General features: G+C 38.3%; 1 protein-coding gene across 1 annotated transcript; it reads left to right on the plus strand.

Annotated features, from left to right (window-relative positions):
* Positions 1-9,155: 9,155 nt before the first annotated feature.
* LOC132643572 (dicarboxylate transporter 1, chloroplastic) lies at positions 9,156-13,898 on the plus strand. The gene is made up of 3 exons (XM_060360028.1): positions 9,156-10,383; positions 11,712-11,933; positions 13,245-13,898. The coding sequence occupies exons 1-3, from the start codon at positions 9,229-9,231 to the stop codon at positions 13,605-13,607; spliced, it is 1,740 nt and encodes a 579-aa protein (XP_060216011.1). The 5' UTR covers positions 9,156-9,228; the 3' UTR covers positions 13,608-13,898.
* The last annotated feature ends 401 nt before the right edge of the window (positions 13,899-14,299 follow it).

The raw sequence follows: 14,299 nt of genomic DNA on the forward strand, positions 1-14,299 counted from the left end.
AGGCAACAGAAATGAATCCTTCGAGCATGCTTTATTTAAATCCTTGTAATCAACACACATTCAAAATTTATTACCTTTCTTGGGCACCACTACCACATTAGCTAGCCAATCCGGATACTTTACCTCCCGGATAGAACCTATTTTTAAAAGCTTTGTTACCTCGTCTTTTACGAAGACGTGTTTTGCTTCCGCCATGGGCCTTCTCTTCTGCTTCACCGGGGGAAACTTCCCGTCCAAGCTAAGCTTGTGAGCTGCTACTTCTAGTGATATACCTGTCATATCTATATGGGACCATGCGAAGCAATCTGCGTTAGCTCGAAGAAATTCAATTAACTCGTTCCTGAGCTCCGGGGTTAGCCCCGTGCCCAGGTATACCTTTCTGTCCGATAGGTACTCGAACAAGATGATCTGCTCCAGCTCCTCTACAGTCGACTTGGTTGCATCCGAGCCATCCGGCATGACAAACGATCTGGGTATATCAAAATCATCCCCTTCATACGCCGGATCCGACCCGGTGTGCTTTGATTGCTATTTGGTGTCCTCTCCTCCGGTTAGATCTTCTTCCTTCTGAACCAATTCTTTGGGCCGATGTGTCGCTTCCTCAACTGCGAACATCTCCCTTGCAGCGGGTTGTTCACCTCGGATGGTTTTTATCCCTTCCGGGGTGGGGAATTTCAGCAGCTGATGCAGTGTTGAGGGCACGACCCTCATGCTATGTATCCAGGGTCTACCCAGCAATGCATTATACTTCATGTCCCCTTCAATTACATAGAACACCGTTTGCTAGATAGTGCCATCGATGTTCACAGGCAATGAGATCTCCCCTTTTGTGGTTTCGCTCGCCATGTTGAACCCGCTGAGTACCCGGGCTACCGATACGATCTGATCGAGCAGCCCTAGCTGTTCGACCACTCTCGACCGGATGATGTTGGCCGAGCTACCTGGGTCAATCAAAATACGTTTAACCTTAGTTTTAAAGATAAGTACAGAAATTACCAATGCATCATTGTGCGGTTGAATGATGCCCTCTGCGTCCTCGTTGCTGAAAGAGATAGAACCCTCAGGTAAATGATCCCGGCTGCGCTTTTCGCGAACATCAGAAACCTTGGCCTGTTTCATCACCGGTCCCCGAGGGACATTGATACCCCCAACTATCATGTTGATTATATGCTGGGGTTCTACTAGCTTGGCCCTTTGATAAGTTTCCCTTTCCTTGTAGTGACTTTTGGCTCGTTCACTTAGCAGTTCTCGGAGATGACCATTCTTCAGTAAGTGGGCTACCTCCTCTCTCAACTGGCGACAATCCTTGGTTCTGGGACCATGGGTTCCATGGTATTCACACACCATGCTCGGCTCCTGTTGGCCCGGATCCGACCTTAGAGGTCTCGGCCATCTTACATCCGGGACACGACCGATGGCCGAGATGAGACCCGAGGTACTGACGTTGAAGTTGTACTCCGATATCTTTGGTGAGTCCTTGTTGCCGGCAGAGCTTCCGGCATCGCTCCTAAATGAGAGCCCCCGGCTGTTCGATGGGCGCTCGACCCGTTTACTACCCCGAGCAGAGAAACGGATTGGGCTCACCCTTGATTTTTCCGACCTAAAACTTTGTTTCTCCGAATGGGAGTATGGCCGATACCTTTCCTTCGACGATTCGGCCTTCGTTTCGTAACCCTTCCTTGGTCTCTCAAAACTTTTATTCACATTTATTGGCCCCGGGGGGAGCCCGAATTGATCATCCTCCACCCGAATCTTCGACTCGTATCGGTTATGGACATCAGCCCATGTCACAGCCTCGTACTCCAGCAAGCTTTCTTTTAATTTGAACGAAGTTGTTGAACTCTGAACATTAAGCCCCTTTGTGAAAGCTTGTGCAGCCCATTCTCTGGAACCGGGGGGAGCTCTATCCATTCCCTTTGGAATCGGTTGACGAATTCACGCAGTAACTCGTCGTCTCTTTGGGTCATACGGAAAATGTCGGCCTTACGGGCCTGCACCTTTTTGGCACCGGCGTGAACTTTGATGAAGGCATCGGCGAGCATTTTGAAAAAGGTGATCGAATGTTCGGGTAGATGGTCGTACCATGTCAATGCTCCTTTTGACAAAGTTTCCCTGAATTTTTTCGGCAACACCGATTCAATTTCGTCCTCCTTCATATCATTGCCTTTTATGGCGCAAGTGTATGAGGTCACGTGTTCGTGTGGGTCCGTTGTGCCGTCATACTTCTGGATATCCGACATTTTAAACCTCTTCGGGATTAATTTTGGGGCTGCACTCGGAGGAAAAGGCCTTTGGATGTACCTTTTCGAATCCGGCCCTTTCAGTAAAGGTGGAGCCCCCGGTATTTGATCCACCCGAGAGTTGTATGTTTCGACCCTCATTTCGGTCGAGTCTACCCGCTTTGCCAAAGTTTCGAGCATTTTTAGAACCTCGGTGGAGGAGCCAGCTCCAGATCCGTTGCTCTCAATAACCCGTGCCTCATCCCTTCTGGGTTCAGCAACACCGCTCGTCTTTTCCGGGGTCGTTGTATCCCCTCAGGTTTGCAATTGGGCAATTGCGATCCCTTGTTCGGCAATCGCTGCTCTCTGTTCCTGCAACATTTCAAAGATTAAACGTAAGTCAATATTGTCATTAGGTGTACCCGGTTCTTTCCGGCCCTGTGCCCGGGACAAAGTAACAGAATTGTGGGTATTTAGAGGATCAGTGGCCGGTAAGGTGGCATTCTCCTGGTCCACGGTGTTTTGACGGTTGAGGCCCTCCCTCGAATTAACGAGGTTAGGGTCAGCAGGGTTTGGCAATCCTCGTGGCCCGCTGCCTTCGTTTTCGGCCACGATCTCGTTGTTGTTGACGTGACCAGATTGCCCATTGTCAGCCATTTAGTCCTTTTTTTTCAGAGACGAACAGAAGGTGTTTTTTGATTTGGATGGGTAAGGTAGAGATCAAGATAAAAGACCACTATTATCCTAGCCCCACGGTGGGCGCCAAACTGTTTACCCCGGATTTGGATAATCAATTAAAGTTGTAGGTGGGATATAGGATGTGTGGCTGTATCTTGTACTTATTTGATAGAGAGAAGAAATATAAGAATACGCTATAAAGGAGCAACTGATGATCAATGGTTAGCTATAGACTCGTGTATCTGCTAGTACATGAGCGTTATTTGATTTGAGAAACATAAGAAATAAGCACAACAAATATGGATCGAATCTGATGTATGAGAGGGAGATTTTGTATATATATTGCTATTACAAGAGTTCTTGGAAATGTAGAAGCCAACTCCCAAAGAGGAGGACAATGCCTCTTATTTATAGTAGTGCCCCATGGGCTTCACACAACATGAATAATAAAATAATGATGAAAAAGCTCTGAGTTGAGTTAGGTTGGATTAGGTAGACCGTACGGTCTGACATCAGTTCGATTGGCAGTTGAACATAGCAGGACGTCATCGACGCGTGACAACCGCACAACGGATCTCCCGGACCACCGGCCACGATCAAACGGACATACGGCCTCGAACAACCGGTCATGAAAGAATCCGGACCAAATGATGCCCTTCCTTTGCTCCGGTCCAAGCGTTTCCCCGATTTAGAACGGGAGCCTTCATGCACGTTCTTGTCTCTTTCTTCCCTCGGCCTTCGGTCCCACCGGTTTAACACGTACCCGGTTTTTACCGTATACAATAATGTCTTGAAGTTTTGAACCGAAAAAATTAAAACTTCAAGACACAACGTCCTGAAGTTTTTGTAACTAAAACCGAACTTAAGATCAAAGTATTCTGAAGTTTTGAACTGAAAATTTAAACATTTCAGGTGGCAAAGGAAAAGAAGCAGCAGCAATATCTTCCCGCTTTTTAAGTTGTGACTGAACATTAAATAATTTGCAATTGCTAGCTAAGACTTAAACAACGATCCTAAAAGTGGCTACCTACCACATGATTCCACTTTATTATTCTGGACTCCTCAATGCAAACATAGATCTCCTAAATCTCCCAAGTGTGCTGGCTGGGCCCATTACGCATTTAAAATGGATTTTCTATATCTCAAGGCGTTCAAACATGAAATTTATAAAAAGGGAAACTTACATAAACTAAGTACCTTTTAAGAGCTTTTAACAATTTGTAATAGCTACATTTTATGTCTTTACATTTTGTAGCTAATTTAGGGCAATTTGCTGTATTTGAGTGTATATAAATATAATGTTCAGTTGTATCTAACCTAATTTATTGTCGCGTGTATTTGAATACATGCAACCTTAATTTCTTTGAATACATGTGTATTCAAAATGATTGTATTTCAATTTATTTAAATACATGAAAGAGCTGTGTATTTCAGGGTATTTATATATTGATGTATCCTTTTGATTTGGCTGTATTTGAATGTATTTGAGCTCCGATTAGCAAGATCGCTGCTGAACGTCGCAAAGATTGGATGTATTAGACTGTATTTTGGTGTGCTGGCTAGTATTTCATTGCTATAGAGTGTATTCGGGTGTATCAAACAATGACAGGTACATTTTGTATACAAACAAGAAAAATTCAGATACACTATATTTACTCAAAAAAAATTCTAGACAAGCATATGCATATAGATCATTCAAACAACACATACAATCATATACATCTAGTTTGCCCAAAAATACAATCAGCCAAATACATTAAACTTACATTTACACTAAAAAAATTACGAATACACTCAAATACACTCAGATTTAAGATACAAGAAGGAGAACAAGCAATGGAATACACTAAAATATACTCAGATCTAAGATACAAGAAGGAAAATGATGAGCAGGTGTATTGCTCAATTTGAGATTGTCTCCACTCCTCAAAAACGAATACAAGCCTCAGATCCAATCCCTCAAAGGTTTGCTCGTCGGTGGAATTTTTGCCGGTGACGCGACAGTGACGGTGGAAGATCTCATCGCCGCCACTTTATGGTTCTCTTCTTCAGGACCTGGTTCTTCTTTGTCTTCTTCATGTATTGTTCTTCTTCTACGACATCGTTTTCGTATTCTTCTTATCAACATCATGTTCTTGTTTAATGTCTTGTGGTTCTTCAACTTGTTGTGTGAATTCGGAAGCTCTGGTTTTTCGCTTCTTAACCATGGTGAATATTGAGGTAGAGAGAAGAGAGAGTGTGGAAATTAGGGCTTTCTGATTTGGGGCTAGGGTTTCGGTGGAGAGAGAGGATGATAAAAAGGAGTATGTGGCTAAAAAAGGAGAGAAAGAGGTAAGGGAGAAGAGAGAGAGAGAGAGAGAAGGGTGAGGGAGAAGCTTGATACAGTGGAATAACTCTATGTATTTGATATAGCTACGATAAGTAAATTAGAAAATCACTGTAGCTATAAAATATAAATAAATTAAATAATAGTTATTATCAATAAATATCTCCTAGAGATAGCTATGACAAATAAATTTTCCTTAGCAGTGAAATACATAGCTAGAAGCTTTGCAATTTTATGATTTTTATATATAGCGTATTTACACATCATGAGCCCGTTTGGATTGGCTTACAGCTTAAAGCTGTTTGCAGCTTATAAGCTGAAAAAAATAAGTTGGGGTAGTCAACTTATTTTTTTTGGCTTATAAGCTGTTTTCAGCTTATAAGCTGCTTTAGATAAACTAAGTCAAATGGGTCCAATTATTTTTTTGAGCTTATTTTAAGCATAAAATGACTTTAAGCTGGCCAGCCAAACACTCAAAAAAACTGAAAACAGCTTATAAGTCAATCCAAACGGGCTCCATATCACTTAAATGAACTATTACCATACCGGTAGGTATCCAATCACCATGAAATTAAATATTCATCTAATTCCTTGTACATGAAAAAATATGTTAATTTAACTAAGTCCTTTTTGTTTGATAGCGTTAATTAATACTAATATTTTTAATGAATATAGAAAATACAGGAAGCACATGAATCTAAGCCGGGGACCATCGAGTTACTATCTATCAGAATCTAAGCTATATCTTTTCGTCGACTTAATTTTACATTCAATTCATAATTCTAAATTTGGCCCGTTTATCCACCTTTTTAGGAAATGTTTGGAGAATCATTTTTAAGATACTGTCTTAAAAAGTTTTTAAGAGCAAAATAAAGTTTGGTAAATATATGTCTCTGTTGGGCATTCAATAGAGTACATCATTTGCAAATGCCAAGTACTGCAGCACTTGGTGGCGGATCTAGGATCCGCCGAGGTGTTCCTTCAGCTAAAAGTTACACCATATATATAAGGTTTTTTTTTTCATTTTTTATGTGTATATATATATATATTTTGAACACTCTAAAAACAAGAACAGATGTTTGTTCAATAGTCTAGCGTGTTCAAAATTCATCTGAGGTTTCAAGTTCAAATCCCAATTAATACATTTTTATTTTTCGAACCCATTCAGTGAAAATCTGTCGCTCCTCGAAACTTGCAAGTGTGGCCATAAGTACTTAAAGATATTTTGGACTTCACTATTTGAACTTCAAATAAAATATAGTATACTTGTTTAGCTGTGTATTTTAAAGTGAAAAGCTAGTTTTCACTCAAAAGAAATTTTAGTTCCAAACACAATTTATTTGATATGATGACTATGAGAGTTGACCGTAAATGGAGAAACACGGCAAGCGAGCGAGGATTTTTATAGTTGATTTCAACTTGTTTGAAACCAAGGCATAATTATTATATAGATATCAACAACTTGAAAAATGTTGAAGATTTGTAAATAAAAATTACTTATTTTGCTTGAGTACTCTTCAAACAAGATTTTAATATTTCAAAAATATTTTAAATATTAAAGTTTGTTAGTTGTAAATGCTACTCCATCCTGTTTGTAATAAGTGTCCACTTTGACCTTTTTATTTTGATTCAAAATCAGTGTTCATTTACATAATTAAGAAAATTTTCTTCTAAATTTTTCTTTATTTAAATAAATGGATTTTTATGTGTTTGCTCTGTCCTAAAATAAGTCTCAACTTACCCTTGAAACGAAGGGAATAATGATCAAACTAATATTTACAATTATTAAGTGATCGAATGGGTTGTAAACTTGTTAGAAAGAAAAGGTAGCTTCATAAATAAAATCTTTTGAGAAAAAGACAGAAAAATATTTCAGCCCTCGTGATTGAGAGAGGTGGAAGACAAAAGCTTACAGAAATTAAATTGTGAGGCTCAGGTGAATTTGCCTCTATAAATTCTCTGACCTTTGGATCAGAAATAGAGGCATTTTCTCTGTTCTTTAGATTCACTCACAACCTCACTCTCTCTTCCATTGTCTTCTTCCCAACATGCCCATCACTTCCCATTTGTGGTTGTCAATATAGTTTATATCACATTTTGCAACCAAACCCTTCCTTGGAAATTTCGTCCATTTCAAAATAACCAAATCAACTTTGGATCAATTTGTATTAATTAATTTATTGAATAATAATAATAATATATGTTATTGTCTCCGTTTTAGTTTTGAGGGCAGTTCGATGCACGAAAAATCTCGCGTTAACAGGGCCAGAAAAGGGCCGCACATTAAGTGTTGTGATGTAGATAGCCTACCTTAATGTGCTTTAGTTTGGGTCATAAAAATTTAAGAAAAGAAATAAGACTTTTGAAAGATACGTATAATATACTAAAAAAAATACTATTATGATATTGAATGTAAATATATTTCAACAGAATATAAAATATATAAATTGAAATAGATGACATATCATTGAGTAACGCGCATCATGACTTGATAGATAAAAAGACTCACCAACTAATATTATTTTCTTAAAATTTGAATTTTTCTCTACCAATTCAGTTTAAGTGACAATATTTACGTTTTAGTTTATTTTCACTCTTTGATCTACCACTAGACTACAACTCCAACATTGAGTGCTCTTTAGTCATTTCAGCCTTACATACAAAATGTAGTCCCATCAAATGAGATCATGTCACGTGTCACCTCAGAGATTGGAGATTCATTTTTGAGCCACAAAATCAGGATGTTTAGCTCAAAGATTAAAAAAAAAGGCGTATTTTAGCATTGAGCAAGCGTATTTTAGTATCAAGAACAGTGACGGACTTTGCAAGAAGCATTTTTTCGGAGTTCACTATGCGACGCAACAGAGCAAGCCAAGCTGGCCTTCTTTTGCCGTATATTCCAAACCCCATCATCACCTTTAGGGTGTGTTTGGCATGGTGAAAAACATTACAAGTTTTTCATATTTGATTGACAAATATATTTTAATATTTTCTCTAGAAAAATAAATTCCTTAAAAATAAAAAATATGACTTTCCTCGTGAAAGAAAGAAAAACAAGTTACATAAATGACATTTTAAGTTCATTGTTTCTTCCCACTTACTAAACACCCTCAACCCTCACACCTTCATTATTCCACCCCTACCGACCCCGAATTGTATTTCCATCTTATAGTGTTTTGCTAGATTATATATAAATATTTTTGTGATAATAATTTTTTATTTATTTACCAAACACTAGAAAATAATTAAGAAATTACTTACTTCCTTTGTCCAATTTATGTAACACCTTTTTTTTTTTGTCCCAAAAAATGTCATAATTTTATAATTAGAGATAACTTAACTTTAAAATTTCTCTTTTACCCTTAAAGAAATTATTTATAGCCACACAAATATCTAACATTAAAATGATTTATAACCATACGAATATCAAAAATCTGTTTTAGACCACAAATTTCAAAGTCTTCCTTTTTATCTTAAACTTTGTGTCAAGTCAAACGGTGTCATATAAACTGAGACGAATGGAGTATTTTCCAACAACAACATATCCAGTGAAATCACATAGGTAGTATGGGAATGATAGAGTGTACACAGACCTTTTTGTTGTTTCCTACCAGGTGTTCGATATCCTCAACGGGGCTTGACTATATACGGATTCGCGTCGCGTACAACCCATTTATGAGAAAACGCTCCTTACCAAGAATTTTTTCATACCAAAGCTCGAACTGACCTCTAATTTAGGAACGAGCAACTGGATTCACTGCACCACATTCCTTGGTGGTACTAGCACCTAGTGGAGGAAGAGATACAAAAATCACTTATTTTTCAAGAAAACATTTTTCACGAAAACCATTTTTTCCTTGGTACCAAACACACCCTTAATTGTCAAGATTCACCTCACAGATTTGGCCCATTACTATAAACTCAAACTCCCCTATTTCTGCCAGATTTTCCCTTCTGAGTTAAACAGATCTCTCTGAACTGAACCCACTTCCGCCATCACACAAGATGGCGTCTTTGGCCCTCACCTCCTCCATCAACCTCCATCTCAGGCCAACCCCATCTCATAAACCCCTTCAATTCACTCAAACATCACAAAACCCCCCATCAAGTTTGTCTTCTTCATTCAAGAACCCCTTCAATCTTGGAAAAAGGTCAAATCTTGAAAACCCCAGAAGCATAATTGTAAGGGCCTCATCATCTTCATTCAAGAACCCCATAAATCTTGAAAAAAAATGGAATCTTGGAAAACAATGGAATCTTGGAAAACCAAGAAGTGTAATTGTAAAGGCTTCAACTTCATCAACTGCAATAGTTCCACCACAACAACCATGGCAAGGTGCTGCTATGAAGCCATTGATTGCATCTATAGCCACTGGAATTATTATTTGGTTTATTCCAGCACCTACTGGTGTGACAAAAAATGCATGGCAATTGTTAGCTATCTTTCTTGCTACAATTGTTGGGATTATTACACAACCTTTACCACTTGGTGCTGTTGCGCTTATGGGACTTGGTGCTTGTGTATTAACTAAAACACTTACATTTGCTGCTGCATTTTCAGCTTTTGGTGATCCAATTCCATGGTTAATTGCACTTGCATTTTTCTTTGCTAGAGGATTTATTAAAACAGGATTAGGAAACAGGATTGCTTATCAGTTTGTTTCATTGTTTGGTAGTTCTTCATTGGGGTTAGGTTATAGCTTAGTTTTCAGTGAAGCACTTCTAGCACCTGCTATACCATCAGTTTCTGCAAGAGCTGGTGGGATTTTTTTACCATTAGTTAAGTCACTTTGCGTCGCTTGTGGAAGTAATGCAGGTGATGGAACAGAACATAAGTTAGGATCGTGGTTGATGCTTACTTGTTTTCAAACATCTGTTATTTCATCATCCATGTTCTTGACAGCTATGGCTGCTAATCCGTTGAGCGCAAATTTGACGCTTAGTACTATTAATCAGACAATTGGTTGGATGGATTGGGCTAAAGCAGCTATAGTTCCTGGTTTGGTGTCTTTGATTGTGGTTCCATTGTTGTTGTATGTAATTTATCCACCTTCTGTGAAGAGTAGTCCTGATGCTCCTAGGTTGGCTAAGGAGAAGTTGGAGAAGATGGGACCAATGTCTAAGAATGAGATTATTATGGCTGGAACTCTGCTTCTTACGGTAAGCGAAAAACGATTAATTTTGCTTACTGGTCACTTTTGTTTTTAACTTGTTGATTGATGAAAGCAGAAATGTGTTTGTTCATGTTGATTTCTGAAAAAAATATCTGAACTAAGGGAACAGCCATAAGTAGATAAGATTAGGGTGTAAATTAAGATATTGGATTTATGGGCATTAATGGTAGAAGAGGATTATGCTATGATGTAGACATGTAAAGCCCTATAGAGCGAGTTTGTTAAATGAGCTACTACCTCTGTCCCAATTTGTGTGGCATCGTTTGACTAGGCACATAGTTTAAGACACAAAGGAAGACTTTTGAAATTTGTGGTCTAAAACAAACCTTTGACATTTGTGTGACAATAAATCATTTCACTAAGGGTAAAATGGGAAGTTCAAAATTAAATTGTTAGACTAAATATAGAAAGATGTCATTCTTTTTGGGACTGATAAAAAAGGAAAGAGTCACGTAAATTGGGATGGAAGGAGTATAATTTTACCATTCTCATAACTAGTCTTGTTGCTCTGTTGGACTAGCTAATGATCCTATTTAACTTTAACTTTACGAAGACATGCAAATGCAGTCAAGAGCCAGTGAAGCTGCATCAATGCTGTCCTGCATTCCTAGAATCAATTCTTTTTTTTTTTCTAGATGATTTTGTCCCTTTTTGGATGCTGCACTTTTCATTGAGCTTAACTTATCCTTAAGAAACGTCAATGGCCAAGCACTTCTGTCTTGTTCACAAAATATTGGTTCATTCATCACAGATTTATAAATTGAGAGATATAGATCACTATGTCATTGAGATTTTAGTGATCACTCTAGTGTTTTTTTTTTTTTTTTTTTTTTGGCATTTTCAGCACTTGTATAATAGCTTGCATTAGTGGCTTTTCCTTAACCTAATCGTGACTTTTCGGTGCATCTCTTTCCAGCTTAGACAAACAATATTTTTATTAGTTCCGATCATATTTAGCTGAGATATCTCATTTGGCTGACAACTGCTGATACCTTTTCATACTCTACGTTTTGTACATTGATCATATTTAGCTGAGAAAACTTATTTGCCTAATATCTGGTGATACTTTACTTCCATCCTGTAATCGGGTTGGTAAACGCAGGTGCTAAGAGCTTTTAGAAGTGGTTGCTAACTTGTCGACACATGATGTATTAATGCAAATAAAGTTAGCTTGAATTTTACCCTAGTAATTGTTGGAGCATATGCATTCTGCATTTTGGTTTTGCCCCTATGCTTTTCGTTTAGAATTGATAAATGTAGTTTGAATTTGTATGATACCTCTATTGATGTTTCACTCTGTATGCTCTCTTCCAGGTTGGACTTTGGATTTTTGGTAGTACATTAAAGGTTGATGCTGTTACTGCAGCAATTCTTGGACTATCTGTACTCCTTATAACTGGGGTTGTCACATGGAAGGAGTGCTTGGGTGAGGCAGTTGCTTGGGACACCCTTACTTGGTTTGCTGCACTGATTGCAATGGCTGGTTATCTAAACAAATATGGTCTCATCTCTTGGTTTAGTGAGACAGTGGTCAAGGTTCGTTCTCATTGCTTATTTTCGCTGAATGATATTTGGTTTGCTTTATTGCTATTGTTGCTACCTGAATAGTTTATTTAGTCTATCAATGTGGATGTTCAGTAATTTATGCTGAAAGGAAGTTGACACTTAACTATAGCCAACTGCTTCGTCTGCCTGCTGATCCTATCTTGGGTCATTTGCAAGTGTAGAATCAAATATAAGATTGTGTGCCTAACATTCATTCACTTATTTTTTTCTGCTTGTTGTACTCAGCCATATCGATTTTTCTTCTTGTTTAATAGGAGCTCTGTTTCTCCTATGCTAGTAGCTTTTTACATTTGACTGAAACTTCTTTCTTAAACTAAACTTACATTTAGCTACAGGACATCCAGTTTTGCATTTCAACACCCAAGTTCTTTATTTTGTTACAATGTCCGCCAACTTTTATGGAGATCTTTAATCTTAGCTAAGAGTTTCTTTCTAATTCAGCTTCCTCTTTTGTTAACTTATGAGCCCATCTCCCCTTTTTGGTTGACCTTAGCGTCATGTTATGAAGCGTAACAAAAGATTTAAGTTTCTGTGCATATGGGAGAGGTATGAATTATCTTAGGTTATGTCTTTGAATGTTGTGGAAGCAACCTCTTGCAGAAATGCAGGGTAAGGCTGATTGCAATAGACCCTTGTGGTGCAGCCCTTCCCCGAACCCCGTGCATAGCTAGAGCTTAGTGCAGCAGGCTTCCCTTTTTTATGTCTTTGAATGTGTGATTCAACAATCAAAATGTTGGGCATTATCAATTAACACTTCTCAATTGGAGATATTGAAAGGCCTTAAGAAAGATCATTTTGAATTGCCATCTTAGAAGAGTAGAATGGTTATTCAACATCACTATCTTGCCACTAACAAGTGTATTGAAGGAAGTTAAAAAGAGGTAAACTTAACCTTGATTGGCATTACATTATATCCTTCAGTATTATATTTGGAATTGTTTACATAAAAGACTAAATTATCCCATTACAATGCTTACATATGAAACTGTTAAAAGGATGTTATGGGTTAAAATACTAACAATCTTATGCTTGTCTATAATTATGTCTCCCATAACCAAAAGTATTGTAGTTGTTAACATGTGTGGTGAGTACATCTGATGGGATAACTGAATGTTTTCTGATCAGCAACGAAACAACTTTTTGATACAGATAAGTGGTGAAACCATTTTGTCCTTTTTCTTAATGGACTTGCTGAAGAATCTATGTGCCGCTACTCCACAAGTATGGGAGTTGCTCCATTAATTTATTGCTCATGCTTGATTTACTCTCTATATTTTGCAGGTTGTTGGTGGATTAGGTCTTTCATGGCAGTTGTCGTTCGGAATTCTTGTTCTTCTGTACTTCTACTCCCACTACTTCTTCGCAAGTGGAGCTGCTCATATCGGAGCAATGTTCACAGCATTCTTATCTGTTGCTAGTGCCTTAGGTACTCCACCATACTTGGGAGCGTTGGTTCTCTCATTCCTCTCGAACCTTATGGGTGGAATCACCCACTACGGAATTGGATCTGCACCTGTATTCTACGGTGCAAACTATGTTCCCCTTGCTAAATGGTGGGGATACGGGTTCGTATGTTCTGTCGTCAACCTTATTATCTGGCTTGGTGTCGGAGGAATTTGGTGGAAGGCTATCGGCTTGTGGTAGAGTTGCTGGTTAAGATGACAGCATCTGATTACAGTAGTTAATGATACCTATTACAAGCTCCTCATATGATCTTGACGAGGACTGTTTAAGATTAGTGTTCTATTCTTTTCTTGAAATAAGTTTTGGTTATTTTTTGGTGGAGACTTGTGGAGTTAAAGAATGGTAGTATATAAATTAGGTCCATTTGTAGCTGAAGTTCAGGTTTTTTTGACATTGAAACTTCAAATTGTAAGAGCTGAGTGATTAGCTGACTTCAATTCTTTTTACATCTATTGCTCACCACTTTGCTGATTCTTTGGTGGCAACTTAACGGTGCTGTTTGGACCTAGTCGGATCATTAGAACATAGATATTTTCATAACATTTGGTTTCATAGCCGGGGAAACAATTTTTTGCATAATTGCAGGGTGGGGTAAGGTTGCATACAATAGACCCTTGTGGTCCGGCTCTTTCTCAAACACCGCGTATAGCGGGTTGCCCTTTATTACAATTTTGTTGGTGATTTCGAATTCCCTTACGTTCCCAAAATTGCAGTGAGTGCTAAAAAGTGGAATAACTCCTTCCCCTTTTTAATTCATCACCAGAATATTTCATAAATTTAAAAGGGAAAGAAGGAAAAAAAAGTAGCGAGTAGATTGTTGTTCACCATGGTCATAAAAGAGGTTTCTGGTCATGTGCTTCAAAATTGCAACA

This window comes from Lycium barbarum, chromosome 6 (assembly GCF_019175385.1).
Source record: "Lycium barbarum isolate Lr01 chromosome 6, ASM1917538v2, whole genome shotgun sequence".
NCBI lineage: Eukaryota > Viridiplantae > Streptophyta > Magnoliopsida > Solanales > Solanaceae > Lycium > Lycium barbarum.